Source organism: Meriones unguiculatus, chromosome 11 (assembly GCF_030254825.1).
Source record: "Meriones unguiculatus strain TT.TT164.6M chromosome 11, Bangor_MerUng_6.1, whole genome shotgun sequence".
Lineage (NCBI taxonomy): Eukaryota > Metazoa > Chordata > Mammalia > Rodentia > Muridae > Meriones > Meriones unguiculatus.
In genome coordinates, this window is record NC_083359.1 from 92,744,283 (window position 1) to 92,771,609 (window position 27,327).

A 27,327-nucleotide genomic window follows, 5' to 3' on the forward strand; every position below is an offset into this window, starting at 1 on the left:
GCCTAAGGTAGTGTCTGAATGAAGGGGGGAAGCCAGGCATGGGAAAGAAAAGTGCTCTTGGCAAAGGACCCATCTCAAAGACCCTGAGCTGAGAACAAAGTAAACTTTAATCCGGCTTTATTCTTAACCATTACAAAGAAAACTGATATTTTACACGCACTGAGTGAGCTACAGCCACTGTGACCGCCTCCAGGACACCACCATGACTACTGAAGAGTTATAATAGAGGGGGGCCAGGACACGCTTGGGCTGGTCCCGGCTTCTCGTGGTTATTCTGAGATTGGTCTGGGTTGTAAGAGCCAGTGTCTTCCTGTCCCCCATCCCCACTGACCCCTGCAGGAACGTGCACCATCTAGTCATCCCTCCTCTCAGTACAGTGTCCCTCTCTACTGCCCCTTACACACACACTCTGCAAAAATGTTGCCAACACCTACTCGGGTAGACTTCAAGGCTATACGAGCTTTACCTCAACCCAAGATGGACTGATTTGGTCTGGAGCAGAAAGGATAGAGATATCCCCATACCTTTCATAGACCCATTTGTCCTGGACAAACTCTACTGTCTTCCAAGTGGGACTGGTTATGAGGAAGAGAGCTCTGGCTACATTTTCTTCTAGGTTATTTTGCAACCTACCATCTTCCCCTTCAGCTTTCCCCACAGCACTGTCTGTGGCCAGATTATTTCCTGACTATTCGGGACATTTGCCCTTTCTTTCAGTTCCTTTTATAAGCTGTGTGTCCTTCCATGGCACACAGCCAGTACCACAATTTGAAGGGAAGCAAATATGAAGTATAGAAACCAACCATGAGAGCAATTTCTTTTCTTTCTTTTTTTTTTTTTTTTGATAAAGAAATGCAACTTTATTATTTTCAAGTACATATGTAGTGCCTCAAACTAATGTCTTACAGAAGGTCATCAGTAAGGATCTTGTAGATGTTCCTTTAACAAATATATCAGGACTGGTGATAATTAGCCTATGCACTTGCTGATCCTAGAGGGGGATTTCTAAAGTGCCTGAAAAGCATACTCTGAGACAGACTAAACATGTCTCTTCTAGCAATATTGTTTATGCTCTTAATTTGCTGACCAAATGACTTCTTTATTGGTTGTGCAATAAAGTCATTGATTCAAAGTCAATAATCTCAAATTAATTAGGCCCAAATAATTATGGTGTTCCATTTAGACTTCCAACTGAAGACCAGGACTGACAAATTTCAAAGTTTGAATGATAAAGCAAAACTCTACCGCGATAAGACAGTAGCCTTTGGGAGGCCTTCAGGCTTGGCCTAATGCTTGTCCTTTATATTTCCACCTTAAGCCTTCCAGTTTCCTTATTGTCTCTCTCTTGCTTGGCTCATTCATGTAGGTCCATCTATGCAATGCTTTCTAGGCCAGGCTTAGAGAATGGGCAGCTGTCCGCAGAGCAAAATGTTAGGTGAGAAGAGAGTAAGGAAAGAAAACTCTATTCCATAGGAACCTGAAGCCAGCTTCCTGTGTCAAGGAAAGTGGGCACTTGTCTGAGAGCAGTGGCCGTGCCGTCTGAGAGGTCAAAGGCAGGTAGGTCTCTTAAGATTTTCTCTCGTGTCTGAAATTTCTGACAGTGTCATGACCTAAGCTGATTCTGCATGTCCTTGAAAGACAGGGTTGTTCTATGCTAATTCCTGTCAATGGCCAGGACATCCTTTTCCAGGACCAGCTGGGCAATACTGGAAATGATGTGGGTCCAGCAGATGGACATGAAGGGGAAGGACTGGGAGAGTGGGAGGAGAACTGGCAGCTACCTGACATCTCAGAACAGCGTGATGCACCTGAGAACTTATTATTCTAAAGATGGGGGGGGGGTGTTCCCAAGAGTGTGTGGTTGAGATAACAGGACCTTCTGTGGCACCTGAGCCTTGTAGACAGAGGACCACTCCAGGGGCAGTGGAATGGCACACTGCCTTGTGGTCTTGCCCTTGCTGCTAGTCTGATGAGACGGGAATTTGGTCTGCTGGTAAGCCAGGGCTAAGAGCCAGAGCCCACCCCACCTACCTGAAGACTGAAGATGACAAGCTCTGGTCACTGCCTGCCTTTCTTTCCTTGCTGTCTCCTTCAGCCAGCCCACCCCAACCTCTCCTTGATAGCCCAGCTCTCCTCTGGTTGCTGGCTGGCCTTGGCTGGAGACAGACCTACCAGCCAACCAGCTGGAAGCTGTCCCACCAGCTTCCTTTTCTGGCCTCAGGCTCTTGCACTCATAGAAGGAGAATTTGGTGTTTTCAAGGTATGAGGGGGAGGAGCTGGGGAAGACTCCAGGTAGGAGGCTAAGGAAGGCGAAAAGGAATGAAGCCAGAGACATAGCTGCTTGGTGGTCTGAGGTTTTCTTCAGGATTAGACAAGGTTAATGTTTGGGTGTTGATCTATTTGAATAACACAGGTGAGGGTGAAGGGCTGGGACATAGGGACTGCTGGGACAACCCTCAGTTCTTCGGGAAAAGTAGACAACGCGGTAGAGCGGGATGAGAGGGGGCTGAGGAGGTGACCCCAACATATACTGTCTGAGGGTTCACAGCTGGACCTATGGAGTGGTTGGAGCAGTCACCTCGTCTATTTACCCAAGCCTGCCAACTTAGTTCACTGTTTCCCCAAATCTTCCCCTAAAATATCACCTCACATTTCCGCCCAGCCCTTTCCTTTACTACCCCAGCAACACCTCCAGGCCTTCCCATCTCTCCCGTTCTTCTTTTTTTTCCAGTGAGCTCAGTAGTATGTCTCCTTCTCCACCCAGCCTGTCAGAGAGATGGGATAAAGGTTGCAGCAGGCGCGTAAAAGGAGGCAAAAGATCAACTCACCCCAGGGCTTAAATAGCTGAGGTTAGAGGTACAAAGAGCCCCGGGGAATAGGGCAGAGGGAAAGGACAGCCTCAGGCCTTCTGGGTGGGCTATCTGCTTTTAAAGGGGAAGGAGGGCACAAGCCTGCCTTGGGGGGAGACTTGCATTTCTGCTCAGCAGATGCTGAAATGTCTCCTGGGCTCCCCAGGTGACAGGAATCTAAGGAAGCAGCTGTACCACTGGTGCTGCAGACTGACAGCCTTAGCATTTGTTTTAGAAATCAGATTTTAGATTTTATGTGAAAAACACCGACATTTTAGATACTGGGCCCGTTAGAAAACCACACACATAAAATATTGGGCCATTCAACACCGAACACTGTTCTTGGATGAGGTGTCGTTTGTAGGCCAACCTACAACCAAGCAAATGATCAAAAATATTTCTAGGGAAAATAAACCAGGCCTTCTCCAAAAACAAACAAATACATAAACCAGCTCCGGGTTGTAGCCCAAGAATCAGGAGCCCTGTGTGTTCTGGTACCAGTTTCTATTCCTTGCCTTAGGATCCTAAACAAATAAATCACCTCCATGCATCCTTTTTTTTTTTTTTTTGTCAGCAAATGTGTAGATGCTTAGATGACCTTGAAGGGCCTTTCTAATCTGTGATTCTAGAGCAGTAGTTCTTAACCTGTGGGTCATGACCTCTTTGGGGGTCAAATGACCCTTTCACAGGGGTCACATCAGATATCCTACATATCAGATATTTACATTATAATTCATAACAGTAGAAAAATTACAGTTAAGGAAGCAATGAAAATAATTTTATGGTAGGGGGTCCTTATGACATGCAGAACTGTATTAAAGGGTTGCAGCATCAGGAAGGTTGAGAGGTCTAGAGGAAAGTGGAGGCTTTGAAGAACCTTGTTAGGCTACATGAGATTCAGGATCTAAAAGGAGGAGGCCAGGGTGGGCATGCGCAGGGCTCCTGGGCCGTTAGGTCAACTCTCTCTGCAGAGTGAAAATGCTTACCCCCAGGATACCGCCGTAGGATGAGCTTTCGCACTTCGTCATAGATGAAGATGAGGAGACTGTAGGGAAAGGCACAGAACCACCAAGTGACCCTAGAAGCAATGGAGGGAAGTGTCAGGAGCCTCAGAGGCTGGCACAGTGTCACAAAAGCAGAATTCAAGTGAATCAGAACCTGGGGCCAAAAGGGGCCCAAAGTTTCTCTGTGGGGAGACACTCACTTGAGCGGGTACATTCGGAGGGCCACCCCCATACCCGGGCAGTAAGACAGGAAAGCAGCCAGAGCTGTCTCTTCTAGGAGCCCAAAAATCAGGATCTTGTTCCTAGAAAGACAAAGGAAAGAAGGCAGGGAGCATTGTGGGAGACTGTCCTAAGGGAAGGAACAGGAAGGGTTCTTCATCCAGATCCTCTTCAGACCTCTTCTCTCATGCTTTATGTAACCAAAGGGAGAACAATTTCCTTGTGCTTGTTCTGTTCACCTCTGATTACTGTCTATTTTATGTATATTCACTCATTAAATAGTTGTTTCTTATGTAACTCTCTACCAGAGATGCAGTAGTGAACAGGGGCCTGCCCACAGGCAACATATAATATTGTTATTGCTCCAGACTTATGGCTGGGAAAATATCATCTTCCCAGCAAGATGTCTTAAAAAGCTCCTCTGGGCACAGCCCATGGATGCCTTCTGTTTGTCAGCATCTCCTATGGACCCAGATGGCTGCTCTTCACAGACACTGAATGAGGAGAATGTTTGCAAGATACTGATGCTGATCACAGCTTGTCCCTGTGTCACCACACGGGAAGTGGTTAACTCGTAGTCACTGCATCAGAATTTAAAAGCGGGCTGGAGCCAAGTTCTGAGAGCAGTTTCTAGAGGCAGACCTGTCAAGTCTATGGCTAGCTTAGCCACTTCCTGACTTTGGGTGATCAAACAGCATTTAATTTCTTGGGGCCTCATGCTTCTTTTCTACGTAAAAGAAGAAAGAAGAAGAAGAAGAAGAAGAAGAAGGAGAAGGAGAAGGAGAAGGAGAAGGAGAAGGAGAAGGAGAAGGAGAAGGAGAAGGAGAAGGAGAAGGAGAAGGAGAAGGAGAAGGAGAAGAAAAAGACAAGTTTTCTTTGGTTACATAAAGCACAAGACCATGTCTGAAGAGGACATAGGAATATCTCATTGCTTTTCTTCTGCACAATCCACATTTTAATTGATGTTTGTCTCCCAAGTTACACTTGTTAGTAAATGATGAATACATTAAAGTTTATTATAAATATTCATGGATTCCAAAATGAACTGGATTAGCATGCCATCACTGTCTTCTCGGAATTTGCTTAAGGATGACCCACTATAAAACCTGGCAGATTCTTGCAAGCAAGTGCCTGGTTTCACATGGCTTTTGCCATGCTGCTGAGTTATCTCTGAAGACCTTTAACTGTCCAAAAACAGAAGGTGAGGCCCAGGCACCCCGAGGCTGCCTCTGGCCAGGTGGTTTGTGGGTATCAACGCTTCTTCCCTGTACTTAGCAGGAGTTATGCTGTTTCTTTCTTATTTGCCTCTTGGTGGGCTGACTTAATCAGTTTGGCTCTGTCTCCACTTTCCTGTGTCACCCATATGCTGCCTTGTAAATGTCTGGTACAGGACCATGCTGTACTCGGCCTCCATGTTAAAAATCACAAGTGGATGAGGTGACAGATGTATGACAGGTGAAGTACTACAATGTGGGGTGGACAGACCAACCCAGAGGGCCCTGACCAGCCAAACGACCTCATCATTTAACCCTGGGGGACTTCTTGCTCACACAGCATACAGTGGTATCCACCTGGAGGAGCTGTGGTGGAGTTAGAGTGAGGTACCTAATGCCCTGCACATGACGTCACAGTGTGGGAAGGCCCAAGCAAGCCCCTGGGCAGATGCAGCACCGCAGGACAAGAGCTATTCAACCCGCTGTGTGTCAAGTGCTGGAGTGGAGTGCAGGAGCCCTGCGCCTGGATTTAGAACTGGGCAAAGGATGTGGCTAGGCGCCGTTGATACAGGGAGTGGAAGGGGAAGGAAGGAGGAAGGATGAGAAGAAACCAAGGAAGATGAGCATGAAGGTAGGAGACCATAATAAACGAGCATTGTTAGAACTCTGTAGAAAGAGCCTTGCCGTTCTGTCTTCATTCTTGGTCTGTTTCAAACCTGGCTCGGGGTAAGTAGGAAGGTTATTACAGCCAGGGACTTCCTTAGCAGCCCAGGAGCTGAGGCGATCTGGTGTTGGGATTCTGGCCTACATGGTTGGTGACCCTGTGTGGAGGACTCTGCCCGGATGGTGGGTACCGGCGGCGGCAGGTGCTCACTTCATGCCCTGCTGGAAGACCGAGTTGCGACGGGTCTTGCAGATGATGAGGTCGGCCCACTGCACAACCACGATGCTGGCAAAGAAGGCCGTGTGGCACGTGAACTCCACCACCTTCCGCTGCTCGTACGTCTGGGAAGAAGGCGGGCAGAAAGAGGTAACGTGTGAAAGGAAGGGACAGTATCAGCAGCCAACATGATTTAGGCAGTTGTTGAACGTGGCACCTAACCCACCTTCTGCCTCTAGGCTGCTCCTGGCCATTTCCCGCCAGGGCTTCACTCCCATCCTTTCTCCTTTGCATCACACTTACACTGCCCCACTCACCCACTCTTGCCCATAGCTGTCTTCCAGGTCATTGGTAGTCCGATCATCCCAGTCAAGGCGGATTCCCAGCAGCCGTGACGGCAGAAAACCGTTCTCTGCCAGGATCACAAAGTAGGTGAAGAAGCCTCCCAGGGCCTGGATCATGCCTGGAAGGAGTTGTAAGCAAAAGGAACCTGAGTGGAGAAAGCGGCAGGAAGGAGGCACCCCTCGGGGACAGAGATTGAAGTCTCTGGCTCTCAGGGAGCTGGACTTTTCCCTGAAGTTCCACTCATCTCTCTCAGGCACCAGAAGCAGCCTTTGGGGGACACCCTCCCAATCCCTTAGCTGGGCGCACCAATCTGTCCGTAAGCCATGCTGATAAGCCTCTCGTTCACCAGCTTGTCTGTCTGGGAGTTCCGTGGCTGCCGCTTCATGATATCGCTCTCAGCTGCTTCATATGCTAATGAGATCGCGGGAACCTGCGTACATAGGACATGGGAAGGAGAGGGTGTCTGAAGAGATCTTCCAAACAAGAGCAGCCACAGCTTACTGCCGAGTCAACAGAGCTCAGCACATTGGTACCTAAGAGCCTATGATCACCAGGGACACAGCTCACTCAGGCTTGCCTAGAGTGAGGCTTGGGTACTACAGCACTTCAGTGTGGTGGGGAGGGGCTTCCTGTTTTCTTCCGGGCCTGTGCTTAGGTAAGGGTCTCTGGTCAGATGCCCTGGTATATATAGCTCCTTTATGCATTGCTCACCCCAGCCCTGTTTTGTTTGATTGCCCGGTCTGACTAGACCCCGCCCTCTGGCCTCACCATATCTGTGCCCAGGTCGATGCAGAGGATGGTCACAGTGCCCAGGGGAAGGGGGATGTTGGCAATGATGAACAGCAGGAAGGGGGTGATCTCCGGGATGTTGCTGGTCAGGGTGTATGCGATGGACTTCTTCAAGTTGTCGAAGATCAGGCGGCCTGTGGAGAGGTTCTGAGGGCATCAGGACGATTAGAGGGACCCTCCCCACCCCAGCCCCTGAGCTGCGGCTGGCTGCTCCTTTCTCTAAGAGGAAGGTTGAAAGCCAAAGCAGCGTGGAATCTCAGCGTGAACAAGCTAGAGGAAGCAGAAGGTCTGGTTTCAGACATCCTGGATGTCACACAGCCCACACAGCTTCCTCACCCTCCTCTACGCCTGTCACGATGGAGGCAAAGTTGTCATCGAGAAGAATCATGTCAGCCGCCTGCTTAGAGACGTCGGAGCCGGAGATGCCCATGGCGATGCCGATGTCAGCTTTCTTCAGGGCTGGGGAGTCGTTCACCCCATCACCGGTCACTGCTACGATGGCTCCCTGGGGAGAAGACACCAAGGGTGTTTGAAAACAAAGGCCTGGCCTGTCTGGCCGCTGACCTTGCCTCTTGCTGTCTTGCTCACCTGCCTCTGACACCCCTCCACAATGATGAGCTTCTGCTGAGGGGAGGTCCGGGCGAATACGATCTCCGTGTGGTCCCTGAGGATCTCATCCAGCTGTTCTGAGGTCATGTCCTTCAGGTCCGAGCCATGCACTACACATGCCTTGGCTTCTCTGGAGGGCAGGGGCAGAGACAGCTGACCATTCACACTCACTGCAGTCCTGCTGTGCCTCCCTGGTCCCTGAGTGCCTTAGTTCCTCTGTGAGATGGGATTCCATCATTCCTACTGTGCCCCCTTCTGTGACACTGAGTTCTGCTATTTTCCTCAGAGAAGGCCACATGACATCCTGCAGCTGTGCAGTATCACCCAAGCATTAAGTGCTGTCTGCTAGGCATATCCTATCCCTATAGCAACCCTGCCATGTGGACAGCATCTTAATTTCATAGCTGAGAGAATAGAGGTTTAGGACTGCAAGATGTTTCCAAGGTGACACAGCTCAGTGGTGGCACAGCCTGGACACAAGCTTGTCTGAGGGACTGGCCACTGGGCTTCCCAGAGATGCTGTCCAGATATCCCCAAGAACCACCCAGGGACTCTGGGAGAGGAGGTGTTGGTCAGGGACAGGGTCTTTGTAAAGGCCTCACCTGGGATTGACTTGACTCACAGGAATGTTGAGCCGGGCTGCAATGTCCTCCACAGTCTCGTTACCCTCTGATATAATGCCTACCCCTTTGGCAATGGCCTTGGCTGTGATAGGGTGATCTCCAGTCACCATGATCACCTGATGGGAAGGAGAAGACAGACTGCCATGCTTGCAGACAGGAGCCTAGCGTAACTGTCCTCTGAGAGGCTTCACGTAGCAGCAGATTGAAACAGATGCTGAGAGCCACAGCCAAAGATTAGGCAGAGCTCATGGAGTCCTGTGGAAGAGTGGGGAAGGACCCAGAAAGGACAAAAACTCCACAAGAAGACCAACAGAGTCAACCAACCTAGGCCCATGGCAGCTTACAGAGAATGAAGCATCAACCAGAGAGCATGCATGGGCTGGACCTAGGCCTCCAACATAAATGTAACTAATGGGCAGCTTGGTCTTCATGTGGAGACCAAACTTTGTTTAGCAAGTGGAACAGGGGTTGGGGGGCTGTCTCTCACATGGACTCTGTTGCCTGCTTTTGATAACTTCTCCCTAATGGGGCTGCCTTGTCTGGCCTCAGTGGAAGAGGATGTGCTTAGTCCTGATGCGACTTGATGTGCCAGGGTGGGGCTCCTCTCTTTTGAGGAGAAGAGGAGGAGAGAAAAGGAGAAAAGGGTAGGAGGGTGGGGCAGGGAGGAGAGGAGGGAGGGGGCTGTGATTGGGATGTAAAAGTAACAAATAAATAAATAAATAAATAAATAGGAAGCAGTGTTGTCCCTCCCCTCATTTCTTTCTCCAAATTTGTATAAAGTTAGATATAGATATAGATATCTAACTTTATACAATATCTAACTTTATAGATAGATATCTACTAGATATCTGAGGTTGGTGAATCCCAGCCAGAATAGTGGAGGAGTGCATGTGTGTGTGTGTGTGTGTGTGTTCAGGGTTCAGAAGAAGCATGTTTAAACAGACAAAAACATCCACAGCAGGTTGGCAGGTTAATGAGGCAGAGGAGAGTCTGTTCTCCCCCAACCCTGTCTCCCTATCTCTCTGCCTGTCTCTTCATCTCTGTCTCTTTCTTACTTGGTTGTTCTCTCTCTCTCTCTCTCTCTCTCTCTCTCTCTCTCTCTCTCTCTCTCTCTCTCTCCCATCCTCTCAGGGACAAGATCTTGATGCATGTAGCTTAAGCTGACCTCGGGCTCACAGGGTCCTCTTGCCTGTGCCTTGTCAAGTGCTGGAATTATGTGCATACATTACCATGTCTGGGTTGCCTGGGAGATTTCTTTAAAGGTTTGAGTATGTGGGAAATGAGGCAGTCAGAGCTGGACAGGTACTTCTTTTAACAGCTTCCCTCCTCCTCCTCCCCCTCCTCCCCCTCCTCCTCCTCCTCCTCCTCTTTCTCCTCCAAGAGCAGCCGGTGAGTGCTCTTAACTGCGGAGCCACCTCTCCAGCCTTTAGCAGTTCCTTTTGAGCACAGTTAAGAAGACCGAAGTTTTGTGAGCCCTCGTGCTTTCTGCAGGGTCACAGAAGCCCAGAGCAGAGGTTTGCTTTTCCTGGTTTCTCAAGTGACCACTGCGGCAGTGCAGTTCGACAGAGCAGGGCTAAGACAGAGACAGCGTCCAGCAGCCGTCATGCTCACCTGCTTCTACAGCCCTGCATAGCACGGGGAGAAGGCGATTCTTGCCTTAGCCAGGATAATTAGCGCTCTTTGCTGTTGCAGAATAGATGGAGTGGGATGAGAAGGGTGTAGGCCTGGGAAGAGGCTATTATCAGCATGAAGTGATCAGCTGGATGAGGACAGATTTGCATATGTGGGCTTGTGGTAGAAGTCCCACAGATCTGCAGCAAGACACACCTCTTCAGGCCCCGCTGCCTCCTCTGCCACCCCTATTATTAACCTGAAACCACCCCCAAAGTCGCATTCTACTGAAAAACAAGTGTCTCTTCCAACCTCATTGTCCTTGACTCTCTAACAGATTGAAACCCTTCACTCTCTTGGTTTCTGCACCTTCATTATCTGTGCCCCAATTGTCCTCCTATCCTGTTGATTATTCTTTCAAGCTTCCTTGGGGTGGCAGAATGGAGCAAGCTCTGGCTTTGGACAGGAGCCTAAGTTTAAACACTGACCTTCACCAGCTGTTGGACCTCAGGCGGGTCAATTTTCTGTTTCAGCACAACGCAGGGGTGACCCACATCATTCTAGGCTGGCTATGTACTCACTCAATAAATGTTAGCTGTGTCCTGCCACCCCAGCTCCTGCCCCCTGGCTCCACTGGCTTCTTTTTTCTCCACTTCCTCAGAAATGTCAGTGAGCCTAGGCTTTAATTCTTCACCCTTTGCTTCACTCCTGTTTGCTTCCTGAGCAAGATATCTAAATATTCTAGTAAACCTTTCCGTAGCACTCATGTGCTCATGAGATTTAAATCTCTACTCCTGACCTTCTTTCTTGGACTCTAAGCTATATTATAACTGTTTCTAGATATTCTCTCTCGCTCTGTGTGTATGTGTTTCTTATGAATGCTTCAGACTTAAGGTCGAAGCCGAGATCCTATCTGCACTCCCTGTACCCCCTCCAACTCCTCTCTTCTTAGATACCATCTGCCCTATTCAGTCTGTCCTGTTCTCTTCCCATATCTCTGTACCCCGTGCCCAGCTTGCTCATCAAGTTCTCAAAATGCTTCTCAACTGCAACTATGTGTCTTCGTTCCCTTTGTCACTGTCTTGTTCAGATCCTCACCCTTTGCTTGGGCCATTGTGCACCTTTTAATGTGTTTTAATCTGTCTCCCTGTTTCCTTGACTTCAGCTCTTCCGCAAATCTAGCCCATCCTCTTCTAGGAATCCTTAAACCTATATCTGTGACATCTGTGGCCTTCTGTGGCAGCGCACAGGATAAGGCTCAAGTCTGGCATTTAAAGGAAATCTTCCCAACTGGCCTTGATCCAATGTTTCGGTCCTGATTCCCAGTGCTCCCCCATCGTCTCTCCCCTGCTGACCCGCACACCTCCGGATAGTGTCGACATATCCTGGGACGGACTGTTCTTGCCAGGCCTCCCCTTCCTTTATAGCCTACCGAATCCTCTTTAGCCTGCAAGGCCCAGGTCAAATATCATCCCTTCTGCTAAACCCTGTCTGCTTCTCCGAGGCAGAATTAACAGCTCCCGGCTGATTTTCCATAGAGTCCTTGCCCAGCCTCTGTGCTATTTCTCGTCATGCCGAGAGGCACCTGACTGGGCAGAAGAAGCATGGCTTGCAGACAAGCCAGCTGTGCTTTGCCTCTTACCAACAGTTCTATTCTGGGGAAACTATTTACCTACTCTGAGTTTCTATGCATTTGTTTATCAGTGGGGTAACACTGCCCATTTCCCATACTGAGTGGTTATTTCAGTCAAAACTCTTACACATGTGTAGCAACAAGTCTTCCTGTGTGATACTTAAGAAAAAGACTGCCTTGTTTCAAATCCTGACTTCACAACTAACTAGCTATGTGATCTTGGGCTTGCTATTTTGTGCCTCAGTTTCCCTGTAACTGTGAAGATGCAGGCGCTTACTCAGAAGGCAGCCATGCTTACTGCTTAGTGACTGGTGCATGTGAAAAATGAAAACTTATTACTAGGGTGTCTGACCATAGATAATCAATGACCCCAACTCTTATGACCATTTTGTGACGTGCTTAGAAGCATCTACCTCCCTGAGAGATCTTGAGATGTGGCTCAGTTTCCATTCATCTTTGTATCCCTAGGGGCAGGCTAAATTACATTGGGAAGAAGAGGAGGAGGAGGAGGAGGAGGAGGAAGAGGAGGCATGAGAACTGGTGACTCGAGAAAGAGGACATCAGGGACCAAGTGTCCGATGCACAGCTGATAAGCAATACATACGTGCTGAATGAAAAACAAGCCAAGCAAATAAGAGAGAGTGGTCAGTGAGAAGTAACTGCAGTTGGACAAGAAGTCAGTGGGGAGACATGAGTGAGAGAGAAGAATATGGAGGGATAAGGTGAGCCCGTTGGGGTAGACAAGAGCTTACTAGTCCCATTCCAAATGGCAGACTGAGCAGCAGTGGGGCAGTCAGAGAACCAAGTGTTTATGCTAGGAGTGCCAACTGGTGGTTAGAATGAGAAGGGAAGGGTGCACATGTAGATGGGGCAGTGAGCCGGGCTAGAGGATGGGCATGAGCAAAAGGAAGAGGTGAGGGCTCTTGTCAGGCATGCATCTTTCCCTGCAGGTCGACAACTTCTCTGTGTCCATGGAAGGAGGCTACCAGGAACCTGTGTCTCCTCAAGACAGCAGCTGCTACAGTCCCTGGACCTCTGTCTGGCACCAGGCATAGAGGACAGTGTTGGGGGGATGGGAAGGAGGCCAGTACCTTGATGCCTGCACTTCGGCACTTGCCCACAGCATCTGGTACAGCTGCTCTGGGTGGATCAATCATAGACATGAGCCCCACAAAGCAGAGCTTCTCTGTGGGGAAGTTCAGCTCATCTGTGTCAAATTTGAAGCCCCGAGGAAACTTTCCAGAAGGCAGGTTCAGCTGACAGAAGCCTGGGGAGGAGCAAGAGGGAGGAGTAAGAACAGCAGAGTAGCTGTCTGGTTGCTTCCAGGCCACCCCCCCCCAACCCACCCCCGTGTTGGAGATATCCTGCTGGCTGAGGTTGCAGTTCTTGCCTGGATCTGGTAGCCATCAGAAGCTCCAGGCACTATAGGCAGAACTCCCTCCCCTCAGCAGGGTACCCTGCTCTTTGCCTGGCTTCTTCTGGAGACTGCCTTTAGGAATAGCTTCCCCTAGTCACACTTGGTATATGGCCTCTGGCACAACTCCCCGCTAGCCGTCTCCTCCCTGCCCCTATATGCAAATCAAGCATCCTTGAAGTGCCTAGTTTCAACTAATTATGTACACCTATTCTTGGAGCCTCCCAACTAGGTTTATGTAGTCTTTGTTCTCTGGAAGGAAAGTTGAACTAGCCGTCAGCTGTGGCGTGTGTGATCTCTTCTCAACCAGGCATGCTTCTCGTCCCTTGCCCCTCCTGACTTCATGGGGTGCTCAGAAGCAGCCCTCAGGCAGGAGGAGAACCAAACCTCCACAGGCTAGAGATACAACCAAGGTTCAGGAACCACATTCTTAGCCCTGCTCCTGTTTCTGCCTCCTCACCCAGCACACGCTCCCCAAGTCCTCCGAGCTCCATGTAGGCATTTTGAAAGGCATCTTGCATCTCCTTGTCGAGAGGGATCTCCTTGCCCTGTACCAGGATGGTGGAGCATCGATCCAGGATGCGCTCCGGAGCTCCTTTCATCACTAGCACATGGCTCTGGGGGCTGTCTTCTCTCTCGTGGATGGACAGCTGTTGAGGAGAAAGGCAGTTGTGGAGGGAGCTATATAGCCTTGGTGGCTCTTTTGCTCAGCACAGGGTCTGATAGCAGCTGCTGGGAAGGAAACCTTCCTAATAACAATGACTTCTAACCCATCAAAGAGTGTCAGCAAAGGAGAAAATGTGTGCAGAGGGTGCTTGCTTATAGTCCCGAGTCTTAAAATCTGAGAGTCACTTCCATATTCCAATAAATAGTCATTAAGATCATTTAGGACAGGCCTGGTGCTAGAGGTTGGATGGCTTTCATTAGCATCCCCATATCCCAGTGACCCAGGGAACTTTACCTCTACAGCGCATGCAGAATAGAGCTGAGGGATACAGTAAGGGAATTATGGAAGTGTGCTTTAGTTATTTGGATGGCAGTGATGGAGGACCATTGCCAGGGGATGAGGGTCTATTGGAAGAAGAGAAGAGAGGGTGACAGGTTGCATGTAGTGAGGTTTGCCAGTTAGAGGATGATGGCAGGCAGACATGCAGCCATGCCGGTTGCCCTGGGATTGAGGTGGGAGTCTCATTCCTTCTTTCTGTTGCCTCTCTGTTGGCTCACTTTCTTCCGCTGAGTCTCTGTTCACCCACCCTCCCCATTTTTTTTATCCCCCTTTTCTCACTAGGTCACAGCAGCCCAGCCAGACCTGATATTTGTTGGTAGAGTTGAAGGGAATTTCTGCCACTTTAGGATTCCTGTCCCTCATCTTCCTCACTGAGCCACAGGACAACTCAATGCATTTGAGCAGAGCAGACTCAGAGGCGTCACCAGCTGTGTCCCGCTGCCAGAAGAAAGTAGAATTCAGTATCACAGTTGGGGAGGGAAGGGAGTGGAGGACAGAGCAGACAGGGCATCAACCGAGATCACAAAGGTCACAGGACGTGAGGGGGGAAGCTGGGCATCTATCTGCAAGGGAATTCTGGAAACACCCCCCTAACACACCTGCGTGTGTACTCTCTGGCCACCCCTCTACCTTAGAGACAGAGATGTTTTCCTGTCCAGCCTTGAAGACAGCACGATTGCAGAGACCAGCAATCCGAGACAGGGCTGTCCAAGTGGGGGACCGTTTGTCAAAAGTGGCCCCTGGGAAGAAAAGCGAGAGAAGCTTTGGCTCCCTGTGAGAGCGTTTTCACACCCTAGGCCCTCCACACCATCACCTCCCTTCACCCTCTCTGGAGCACCCAATCACCAGACTGATCCTCCGTGGTGTCAGCCTCGTGGATCTGGTTGTCAAACCACATGTGGGCCACTGTCATGCGGTTCTGGGTGAGCGTGCCCGTCTTGTCCGAGCAGATGGTGGATGTGGAGCCCAGCGTCTCCACCGCCTCCAGGTTCTTCACCAGGCAGTTCTTCCGGGCCATGCGCTTGGCTGTCAGAGTCAGGCACACCTGGTAGACGGAGATGATAAAAAGGGCCAACTCTAGAGGGACAGGTGTCCATGATCTTTCCCCATCCTGAAGCTCTATTTCTTTTTTTCTTAATCCTACTCACAAATAAGATTGTGTAGGACCTAGCAGGAAAGAGCAACAGTTCAACTTTAGGCACATTGAACAGGTTCCCAGGTGTATTTGTGGTACATTCCTGGAGGAAAGCTGAATGTATCTGACTGCAGAGCAGGCACAAAGATGTGAGAGCCATATTCAAAGAAAGGGTTACAGAAACTGTGGGAGAAAATGGGTTTCTTTACAGACAGCAAAGAGGAAAGCGGAGTTGGGGCTTGACAGCCATTGGGTTGCTGTGAGTAGAGAGAACCAGGGTGGTGACACATCCCTGTGGCTGATGAAGGACAGAGTGCAAGAGGGTGGACAGAAGTATCTGTTTCAGCAGCAGCGTTAAGGATGGGAGCTTAGAAATGTCAGTGGATTTGCCACTTAGTCACTGGTGACCTTTGAAAGAGTCTTTACAGCAAGTGAGACAGGACGAACCCAGACTGCACCGGGAGACAGGCTCACAGATGGCGAGAACATGACCATGACAATCCCCAAAGAGAAACTGAATGCTCAGATACAGCCCAGCTCCAAAATTTTTCAACCTAAAACTCCGAGGCAAGCAATAAACAATTTCCGAGTCCAGCATCTGTTATGTGACTGCAGGGACTTGAAGGGAAGAACATTGCTGGGAAGCAATAAGCAACCTTGTCTGTATCAACTAGGGGGAAGGACAGCGGCGCTGGTGGCCATTCAGCCTGATCCACTCACAGTGACAGTGGCCAAAAGCCCTTCAGGCACGTTGGCTACGATGATGCCGATGAGAAAGATGACGGCCTCCAGCCAGCTGTAGCCCAGGATGAGGGACAGCACAAAGAAGGAGACCCCCAGGAACACCGCCACCCCTGTGATCAGCTGGATGAAGTGCTCAATCTCCATGGCTATGGGCGTCTGCCCCACCTCCAGGCCGGAGGCAAGCGTGGCAATGCGGCCCATCACCGTCCGGTCTCCTGTGGCAATCACAATGCCTCTGGCAGTGCCTAGTAGAGGACAGGACAGGGAATAAGGGCCCCAGGCTTGCCAGTGACTGCAATCTCATCATATTTTCTAAGGAAATAAAAACATCACAAAGTCAATAAGCCAAAGACTTGGACCCCGGAGGCTACTTTTAGGAAGCTGGGCTTACCCTCACTGTATGGATCACCAGACATAGAGTGAAAACAGTAGCAAATTACTTTCTTTTATATTTGGGCCAGAAAAGACATCTTGCAAGTAATACTAAAGTTCAAACTGAAGAGATTCAATAAATGAAATAAAAATTGCCCGCAACATTTCAGCAAATCAATCTTATACTAGCTATTTTTCAAAGGCGTGTTATAAGCAGAAGCAAAGTACTTATCGATCTCTGTTTGCTTAATCTTAAGAGTTCCTCGGGCCAGAGAGATGCTTCACTGTGTAAGGTCACTACCTTCAAACCCCGATGACCTGAGTTAGATCCCTAGAACCCACACGGTAGAAGGAGAAAACCAGGTCAGGCAGGTCCTCCACCTGTGCACGGTGGCCTGAGTGTGCTCACTCACACACACACACACACACACACAATTATGAAATATTTTTTAATTAAAAAAAATCAAGCTCTTCTCAATGTTAGGTATAGATCTCTATAAAGGAAGTTAGGTAAACTTGTGATTACCTAAAATATGTGACAGGGGTATTTGGAAAGGAAGTGTGGTGCAGTGGGAAGGAGACGCATGTTGAAGTCAGCCAACTCTGGGTTCGAGTGCCTGTTTGAACTCCTGCCTAGGAGTCAGCAGTCAAATGGGGGAACTGTGTGAAGCACTTTGACTAGTGCCCGTCACATAGCAGGCATGCAGCAAATGTGACTTCCATCCATTTCCTGCCCTCTCTTCAGAGCTGGTTGCTGCATAGGCTATACGAACGCCTCATGCGACCTTTCAGATGCATTCAGTTATGGGAAATGTATGATAAATCAGAATCTCAGTACATTAAAAATTTAGGAAATTGAATGTGTACCTGATTTTTATTGTAATTCCAGTCCTCTGAAGGAGGGAAACAAGCCCAAAGAACCAATATACTGAGGAGAAGGAAGATCAGGGAAGGAAAGTCATGGGGTTGGGATGCAAGAAAGTATTCTTTATCTTTATTGTGAGAAGTCTGTGGTCTAGGTAAACCTCTCTCGCCTACCATCTCTTGCCCCTGGATTTCTTCCTGGAGCCAGTCCTGACTCAGCTCATGGCTTGGCCAGAGAGTCTGGGTTGCAGTTGTGCTTAGACTCTTGTCCTTAGGTGGTAACAGCCCCCAGGGCTCTCACTTGCCACCAGCGTTCATGGCTTGAACCTAGACCTGAGGAGGAACAGCCAGTGCAGACTGCACACTGTGAGGATGTCCTCGCCATCGTGGCCTACGTGGATGATGAAGCCGGAAGGAGGACGTGATTTTCCACCTGACACTTTTCCTGACCCAGACTGAGCCTCCTATTTCTAATCAAGAGTCAAGGGAGAAATCGAATGGTTGGAACCACAGGCCTGGAGGACCTCGCTTGCTCCTCAAACTGCTGAGAGCAAGGACTGGGGGAGCATCCTGGCTTGCCATCTCAGAGTTCTTCGGAAAGCTTTCCGTCTGGGATGAGCTTCCTGTAGAGAGGTGGCTTCCAACAGAGTCAGTCTGCCCTTGCTTTTGCCAAGGAAGCACAGTTTGGCAAGTCAGACCCTTCCCTGCCCTGTGCTGGGCTGAGGAGCTCTCTTGAGAGGCTAGCTTCTCACCTTCCACACAGTTGGTTGAGAAGAAACAGATATTTCGGGTCTCCAGAGGGTTCTCATGGGTGAACTCGGGGGAACGTGTCTGGGGCTCTGACTCCCCTGTTAGGGATGAGTTATCCACCTGAGGAGGAAGGGGGGTGGTCGTTAAAATGGCGGCAGCAGTGGCGCTGTGTGCACACAGCTGTCTCCTGAGCCACATCCAGCTGCCCTCAATCTTCATGACAAGAGGGACAAAATTACAGTTGCCCTCATCACACATTTATGGCGTTACTCAGCTATTGCTCTGGCTTTGGCGTGGGCGAATGACTCTTCCTGACTTTTGTGTGTCTTTGGGTTATTTGCTTAACCTACAAGGCCTTTGTTTGTTCACCTGTAAAGTGGGGAATGCTAGCAAGATCAGTGCATTGCGCAACTTCAGAGGCACCACCAAGGCAGTCTATGAAAGTGCCACCTCCTGACATACATCAGGCTGTCACAGATAGTAGCCTTTATAATTACATCGTTTTCTCAGACACCCTCTTTAAGTAGCCAGGCTGGGCTGACCTTGAACTCCCCACCCTCCTGTTTCCACCCTCCACTTTTGGGGTGCTAAGACTATATAGGTTAGAACCACCACACCCAGCTTCTTCATCTTTCTTTCCTTAAAATTGTATTTATTATGAGGGGCTGTCTGTCTGTAGCCCAGGCTGGCCTGGAATCTTTCAGAATGAAATTAGATAGTGTATCTAGGGCATCTATTGCGTAAATGGTATTCAGTATGCAGTGGCTATAAAGTGGCTAGATCAAAGAAATCCCAGGGCCTGGAGCATTTCTAACATGAAGATACACAGAGGCAGCATGTTGTGTATATGCTGGAAGGACCTTTAGCTGGGAGGTACAGAGGAGTACAGCAGAGACCTTGCAATTGGGTTTCTTAACATTTCAACTCTCAAGAGGCCCTCTCTCACCTCTGTACAGACTCAGCCACCTCCTCACCTTGCAACCGTGGGAAGAGATGATCCGGAGGTCAGCAGGGACACGGTCTCCACCCTTCACTTCCACCAAGTCTCCCACCACCACCTCCTCCGCGTTGATCTGCATCTTCTCTCCCTCTCGGATGACCAGCGCTTGCTGTGGGACGGCAGAGAGCCCCCCCCCCCCCATGAGAGATTTGTTTCTACCTTTGTTCTCCAATTTGTTGCTCCCCTTCAAAGGAGGAAAAGCAAATCCCACACTTTCAGCAACACAAGTGGGTTCTGGCCTGGAGAGCCCAAAAGGGTGTTTTCTGCCCATCCTTCTTTCACCTCAGACCACAAGACAGTAGTAGGTGGGCCGTCTCAGAGACCTCATGCCCCAAGCTGGGTGGAGCCAGTCCCTGCTCTCTACCTGAGGCACCATGTTCTTGAAGGAGTCCATGATCTTGGAGCTCTTGGCTTCCTGGTAGTAGGAGAAGCAGCCAGTGACGATGACTACAGCTGCCAGCACGATACCCAGATATAGCTGGTGAGGAGAGAGTGTTTGAAGGATCTGCCATTTCTCACCTCCAGGGGTGGGTGTCACTTGGGATGAGCACCCAGAGTCATACTAAGTAGGACCCCCAACCTTCATCTGAGCCCAGTCGAGAGAACGGTAGTAAGAAGTCTTTCTCCTCAACCCCAGCCCCCATCCAGTCTTCTAACCCACACTCTAAGCATGGAAGGAGCAAAGAAGGGAGTTCCATGGTTCAAGGCTGTTCTGGGAGTGAAGACCCACAGATACAGACCAGCCCATTTTGGTGGAAGGAGCATGGAGGGTTCGTGTCACTCATCACTACTGGCTGTATGTGTTGGAGGGTGCTCCAAGTTGTATACAGAAATATCACCTTCCTTCAGCCTGAGGGACCGGGACTTGCCCCCCGAGCCCTCCCCATCACCTCATTTGGGGTTGAAAGTTGGAGGGTGGGGCCAGGAGCTGACCCAGGGGTTGTGTGAGTGTCTCACATTATCATTGGATGGTTCGTCCTCCATGGCGGCCAGGATACCATAGGCCAAGAAGCAGAGGAGTGCCCCGATCCACAGCAGGATAGAGAAGCCCCCAAAAAGCTGACGACAGAACTTGACCCACTCAGGAGTCGTGGGGGGTGGAGTGAGGGCATTGGGTCCATCCCTAGCCAGAATGTCCTGAGCTCGCTGGTTGGTGAGGCCCTAGGAAACGAGAAAAGACATAGGAATGAGTGTATGGGACAAACCCAACCCTCACTCTACCTCTCAGCACCTTGGAGACCAATGTCCAGCTGGAGAGAGGAATAGCTCCTTTGGTTGGAAGGCGTGGAAACATCGGAAGGGACCACACAGAGAAACTGGTATCTCTAATGGGACTTGGGCCTTGAAGGTTAGAAAGGACTCTGACTGTGGCTCCGCCTTCGGTTATTCTTGGGTTGAAACCTGTTTTTGTTGGGACAGCCTGCATAAGCACACCGGAAAGATTTCTTGTCTGACCACCCTCCTCTCTTCCTTTCTCTAGGGCTCCTGGGAAATTCTCAATGCTTTTTGACCCTTAGTGCCATGCAATTTAAGCAAACACCAATCACTTTCCAAAGAAAGCCTAGCCAGGCACTCCATTCTTTGGGACCCAGGCTACATCAAAGGTCTCTTTGTGGATCCAGGTAACCCCTCATGCTTGACTCTAGACTGGTGCTGGCTACATTGCACTGGAATTCTACCTGTGTGATTTTTGTTTTTGAAATTTTGGCTACCGACTTTGAGCAGAAACCACTTGTTACTGATCTTCACATCATCCGTTCACCTACTTTATGCATAAACGTTGAGCAATGACTGCATGCCTGGCACTAGGAAGGGCCTAGAGACGAAGCCAGATCAACAAATTTCCCACCGGCAATCTAAAGAGGAAACCGGCACCGTAATAAAAACACGTCGACGCCAGAGAATGGAAAACATGTCATAGAAAATAAAGGAAGATTAAAGATTGGGAGGGTAACAGTTTAGTAAGAGACAGGAAGGAGTGTGCCAGGGGTATTGACGCATTCAATTTTTTTATCTTTCTTTTTTTAAAGACAGGGTATTGTTCTAGCTTGGACATTGCGTTATAGCCCAAGCTGTCCTTGAACTTGTGGCTGGCTTTAACAATGTTTCATTTGTTTGAGTCAGGATCTCAATAATTTGTCTAGGACGGTCTTGAACTCTTGAGCTCAAGTGTTCTTTCTGCTTTAGCCTCCTGAGTGCCTAGGACTAGGACTAGATTGACCACCGTAGCACTTGGAAGATTTTTGTTTTTTAAACTAAGGTTTGAATTTAGGGTACCACATAAGCTTCGCAGCCCTCTGCCACTGAGCTACATGCATAGCCATAGCCCTCTTTGATTTGATTTTGTGACAGCGACTGTAAGTTGTCCACTCTAGCCTTGACCTTGCAATCTTCCTGCCTCAGTCTTAGCAGCTGGGGTTGCAGGTGAGTGCCAGTGCACCTAGCTCTGAGGAACAACTTAAAATAATTTTAAATGATAGGCTTGGCAATCTGACTCTGGCCTGTATTTATTTGTGGAATGCAGGTCTTCTGAGGATGGCTCGCAGTCATCCTGGGGAAGGCGAGATGGAGACATTTTGGGAAAGGAGGCTGAGCATACTTCTGGGCACAGGGTTAGGTGAGGAGCATGGGCCTGGGTACATATCCCCAAAGCAATTCTCCCTTTCTGACTCTCCTTGCTTTAATAAGCAGGCTGACAGTGCCTGACAGAGCTACGGTGCGGATTGAAGAAATGTCCACACTGCATCTTATTACAAAGCCACTGACGTAGCAGGAGCCGGCAAGCACTATAATAACGGGGATGAGTCACTGCTGGTCCACGTCCATCACCTCTGAGAGCAGTTGCTTGAGGCAGATCACAGAGCCGGGATCTGGGCCCTGGGTTCTAAGGAATTCTAGCTTCCAGTTCCACAGTGAAAGGGGGGGGGGAATCGGGGGTCCAAAGTCTATTTCTGGCTGCGCCACCAACTAATCCTTAGTTAAGTCTCTCACCTCTGGACTGTTTCCCTCACTTGCAAAGAGCTTTGTGTTCCAGTTTGGAGGCTCTCCCACCTCAGGCTGCTTGCCTCTCTCACCTCATGGCTCCACTCACCTTGGACAGATCCACCTGGTATTTTCGGCCCAGTTCATCCAAGGACAGCTTGTGGTCATCCTGGGGAAGGGGAAGTAGAGATGTTTTTGGAAAGGGAGGCTGAGCACACTTTGGGGCATAGGGTTAAATAGGGAGCATGGGCCTGGGTACCATGCTTCCCTGGATGCCCACGGCTGCTGGTGTGTGACTGCCAGAGCAGAGCTGTTCCTCCATGGCCCTGCTGAAAGCACTGTGGTCTTACCATGGCAACCTCCTTCTTCAGCTCATCAAGCTCCTTCTCTTTCTGTTTCTTCTTACCACCCCCATTCTCTGCTGTGGTGGCAGCAGGAGAGTACTCACGCCCTGCCTGCAAAAGGAAGGGAGGGCACAGACAATCAGGGAGACTGGCTGGAACCTGTTCTCACCAGCCATCAAGGATGCCCTGGCCTTGAAAGAAGGGTGGTGGGGGAAAATGGATGAGCTCAGGCTCTCCACTTGCAGACTACTGGCAGAGCCGAGAGGACCCCACATTTGAACTTTAGCTGTTTACTGTGTGATTTGGGATTCTGCCAGATAAAAAAAGAAAACACATACACATTTTGAAAAACACCATCCTATGTTACTTAAGAGAATTCTGGGAGTGGCAGGGATTGTGTTGATGGTCTTTGCCTCATTTAGAGGTGTTGGGTGCTGGGTAGTCCTTGGAAGCCAAGAGGAGAAGAGGCTTAGTGATGGAAATGGAGTGGGTAGGGATGACGGACTGAGAGAAGCCAGGGGTGACGGGTTCAAGTATATCTATAAAATGGGAGCCCAGGGTGTCCTGGGAGCCCTCCTCAACCTACTGGTCAGGCTCGCCTTGGACTGGACAGAGGCAACTTGAAACCCCAAAGCATAACTGAGTTCCCTTTGTCGAGAAATGTCTAAGAGAGTAAATAGAGAACCGAAGTCATGTAAGTCAGAGTTGGTCTTGGGCCGTCTGTCCAGGTCAGCTGGGTGTTTTTAACAGTGATCTTTTGAGGCCCCCATTTTCCCTTCTCTTCAGGACCACCCAAGTTTTCAGGGTCTCATAGGAGCTTCTTGGAGGAGGTGGTGGGGCTTCTTCATTCAAATGGAGGCAGCCTTAGCAATGGGCTTAGTGGGAGCTAGCAAAGGCCTGGAGTTGTGGATAGTGTGGAAAATACTGTCACCTACCTCCATCTTTCTCCACCTCCTTCAGGATACAAGGTGTAGCTAAGTTTCTGCCTGGTCCCTCTGGCTCTCCTGTGGGCCCTAAAGGCTCCACGGAGCTTTTAGGAGTGAGTTTTTCGATGCTATGGTTATGATTTGTGTTCTCCCTAAAGAATGAATACCTGGTAGAAAAAATAGCCTGTGTGGGATTTTGTTTGTTTATTTTGTTTTTCAAGATTATGCACCTCAGGGAGGGGGGGTGTTTTTGTTTTGAATAGGGTATTTTTTTTTAAAAGCAACTTTTTGGCTGTCTGCAAAGTTGAGTGGAAAGTGGAGGAAGTTCTCATGAATCTTCTGCCTGTACACATGGGTACACATGGGCAGCCTCCTTCCCACATTATTAGAACGGTACATTGCTTCATCACTACCTCCCAGTGGCTACAGCTGAAGCTCTTGCAGTGAATGTTCTGTGGATTTGCACAAATGTGTGTCAGCATGGATCTGCCATTTTGCTATGGCGTGGCTGAGGTATTCTAAGTCCTCAGAGCACCAAGCTGATGTATTTCCACCCATCGGAGTTAGCCACCAATCTGGAGAATATGACAGCTTCTGTGATCAAAGGAAATCGTGAACTTCGCACCTTGAGTTACAGAACTCTGTCCAGTGAAATCAGGAGCAAGGGAGAGCGTGGGACATACAATACAAGGTGGGCACTTCTTTTCGGATACAATGACCTAGAAGGAGATGTGCTCTTGGGGGCTGTGTTGCTTAGGCACCCTCCTTTTGGGAAAAGTCACCAATGCATCATGCTTCCGTCTCTACCTAAAATGGCTACGAATCCAGTCTGGTCTTGATCTTCAAAAGGACAAGCATCTTGGGGAGACTAAGATGGCCATTCGAAGGAGGAGAGAAGGACTCAGACTTCTACCTCTCCTTTCCCCAGGTGATGTAAGAGGCTTCATTTAATTGGGTGAACTGAAATGCTTTGTCCAAGAATGCTAGTATCCTTGGCGAGGCAGAGCTGGGCAGAGGATGGGAAACCACGAAGGGATTGAATGCAAGAAAGCAATCTTGACAGAATTCAATGTGACCCTTCGGGGTTTCAGGGACGGGAGCCTGTGTACACATCGAGGAGAGGTTTGGGCTAGAGGCCGAACAGCAGAGCCCGGGGAAATCTCTGTACTTTTGATGTAAAATGAAATACAGGAAGTTGAGAATCAAATGCTCACTTCTGGAGCTGGGGGTGGTGGTGTGCACATCTGTATTCCCGAAACTCGGGAGGTGGAGGCAGGAGGATTGGAAGTTTGAGTCCAGCCTGGGCTATACAGTGAGATTCTATCTCAAACAAACAAACAAACAAACAAACACATGTCTCTGAAAAATGTGCTGGTATGTTAGTATGTTGAGTTGTGGCTGAGCTAAACAGCTAAACGGCTCCATATGGTCCTTTCTTTTCCAAGCTCCCACCCTGTCCTCCCATAAGTGCAAAGCTTGGGACACACTGCCCTTCCCCCTCCTCCTGTCCTGGCAAGGATCTCAGGCTCCTCAGCCAGGAGCCTGCAGAGACTTGGGACCGGTGGCTGCCCAGGGAAGAAAGAAAGAGGAAGCGACCCCCCTTTCTCCCTCTGCTCTTCCCTCCCTCCCCTAGCACAAGTCCCTCTCTTTGGTTCTTGAATGCTGAAGGAGAACAGAGAGTTCTTTTTGAGAAAGCCAGAGACTGGGACAGAGTGGGGGTAGTTGGAAATCAGCCAGCGCTGCCCCTACCCCCACCTCAGCTTCTGGAGGAGGCTTGGCTCCCTCCCCCCAGTGCGATTCGTTCCCCCAACTCCCACAATGCCCTTTGCAGCCACGTAGTGATGGGCTGGAGTGGAGGTGAAGCAGAGCATGGAGCAGAGTGTGGGGAATGGGACTTGTTTCCTGCCGAGCTTTCTGGGTAGGTAGGACTCTGAGCTCCCAGCCTTGAACTCCCAGACTTAACCCAGCTTTTTAATGCCAAACAGATCAGACCATGAGGGATGTTACAGGTTATGGACCAAGCAAGGGTGCTGGGGGAGAAGTTCCAATTGCTTTTCAAGTAGAAAGAACTCTGTGAGCTGGGTCCATCTTGCTGTAAGGTAGAGCGGGGTGGGGGTGAAGGGGCCTCGTCTCTTTACTCCCACTTAGATGGAGGTAGGGCTCGCCTGACTTGGTTGGTTCTGCACCTCAGCTGGGTGGATCTGCACTTTCTATGGGGAACAGGATATACTGAGATATTGCTGAAGGTCCCAGGACACCATGTCTTCTTAGGACTACCACCTCTTCCTCAGGAGAACACATTGCCCATAGATGGTTCCTAAGGGTGGGCTTACAGCCCTCGCCCCCGAGTCTGTGCCCCTGCATGCTCAAAGGATGTTCATTTGCAAATTCACCTGCTGAAGCACAATGCAGTTCACCTGCGAATGCCCGTAGCACTACCAGCTTACAGGGAACACACTGTTGTGAGGCTGTGGATTCATGTGCACTTGTCTGCACACACACACATATGTACGCACACGGAGAGAGGCACGTACGCACGCAAGGAAGGCACTCTTCTGTTTCCAGTTCCCACCCTGGCTCTGGAACCCTGGTGTCCAGGCTCAGAGTTTTTCCAGCTGTTCAGCTTAGTGCAATAACATGTCCTTGTCTGACTCCGCCTTGGGCCCCAAAATTGGCCCACAGCACCCCATGGCAGTGACTTCCTCACATTTTGCAACGGTCTGTCAAGCCCTTTCCCTCTGTGCCCTCTTTTGCCAGTATTCCACTTAGGGGAAGCTGCCAAGCACAGTATGTAAAGAGGTTGGGTCACTTTTCTTCATACGGGAATTTCATTTTTAAGAATTGGAAGCCTTGTCCTTGCTCGCCCAGACATGGCTGTTAATCCTTTCATTGGCAAATCCATTGCTTCACAGCAGCCTGGGCAGGGGCAGTTCTCACCAGACTTTGGAAAAGGTCCCCAAAACCTGTGGCCCGGAGCCGAGGACAGTGTTGCTGGGGACATCCGGAGGGGTGTTGGAATGAGGGCTGAGGTTACGTTCCTGCTCTCCCTCCCATCTGGCATGCCTAGCTCTGCTAGGTGGCTCTGGGAGAGGGGTGCCCCACAGCTCCCTTCCAACCCCAGGCTGGCCTCTGTGCTCTTGGGCTAGGATCTCAGAGGAATAGATATTTTCAGTGGGTAACACGGGGCGGGAGAGAGCTAACAGTGCCAAACGTTCAGCTGGGAAGTTAGGGACTGTGGTGAGAGAGGAGGGATTTGGGGTGAGGGCACTTGGGTGGCTTCTGGGATAGTTGAGGGAGAGGAGGAGGGCGGGATGGCTGCAGAGCAGGACAGAGCAGGGATGGGCTCCTGAGCACTGTGGAATCTACATGCATGTACAGTTGGTAGAGTAGCTCCAAGTTCAAACCATCCCACTCAGCCGGCGTCTCTCACCCTCCCTCCACATCCCATTTCTGCTCCACCCTTTCTCCTACGTCTTCCTCACCCTCCAGAGAGTAGTCCCTGATTTGGGGGGATACTCACCCCACGACCCATCTTGGGGCAGAGTGGCTGAGGAGACCTAGTCTGGAAAGGTCACCAGGAGGATCCCAAGACCACACCGACTGTCTGGGGCAGCTGGAGACCCTGGCAGACAGACAGAGACAGCCTGAGCAACAGGGTAGCTTTAAATAGGTCCCTCTCCCCCTCACCCCCGCCTTCCCCTTCTCGGGGAAAGAAACGTTTGTTGAAACTGGATCCCTGAGGACTCCTCCCCTCCCGCCCCTTTAGCAACTGGCCTCTCTGATGGTCCTGTTTTGTCCCTTGGTGTGTCCCCCTCAGACTCCCTCAGTACTTCCCCAGCCAAGAGAGAAGCAAAGGGCAAGGAACGGGGAGGGGGTGGCAGGAGGAAGGAGATGTGGCCCCTGGAGAGCCATCAGCTCCTGGTCCTGGGATGCCTGAGATCTTACAGACTAACTGCCTATATTTCCAGGTGAGGAAGCTGAGGCTTTAAGAATTCAGCAACCTTAGTGGATCGG

At 50.0% G+C, this 27,327-nt stretch overlaps 1 protein-coding gene across 1 annotated transcript; it reads right to left on the reverse strand.

Moving 5' to 3' along the window:
* Positions 1–88: 88 nt before the first annotated feature.
* LOC110556713 (sodium/potassium-transporting ATPase subunit alpha-2) lies at positions 89–26,986 on the reverse strand. Its single transcript, XM_021650604.2, has 23 exons — positions 26,834–26,986; positions 22,394–22,498; positions 22,153–22,212; positions 20,019–20,222; positions 19,426–19,539; positions 19,036–19,170; positions 18,064–18,181; positions 16,052–16,320; positions 15,043–15,241; positions 14,827–14,936; positions 14,500–14,634; positions 13,651–13,840; positions 12,868–13,043; positions 8,512–8,648; positions 7,889–8,039; positions 7,637–7,805; positions 7,280–7,434; positions 6,818–6,941; positions 6,484–6,629; positions 6,161–6,291; positions 4,054–4,155; positions 3,836–3,927; positions 89–2,765 (listed from the first exon to the last, which is right to left on the reverse strand). The coding sequence occupies exons 1-23, from the start codon at positions 26,843–26,845 to the stop codon at positions 2,737–2,739; spliced, it is 3,063 nt and encodes a 1,020-aa protein (XP_021506279.1). The 5' UTR covers positions 26,846–26,986; the 3' UTR covers positions 89–2,736.
* Positions 26,987–27,327: the final 341 nt, after the last annotated feature.

Coding starts and splice junctions, on each gene's coding strand:
- LOC110556713 (XM_021650604.2), bottom strand. Junction 19,171..19,425: donor TCAAGAACATGGTGCCTCAG/GTAGAGAGCAGG, acceptor GCCGTCCCACAG/CAAGCGCTGGTCATCCGAGA. Junction 6,292..6,483: donor ACAGCTATGGGCAAGAGTGG/GTGAGTGGGGCA, acceptor CCTTCTTCCCAG/ACGTACGAGCAGCGGAAGGT.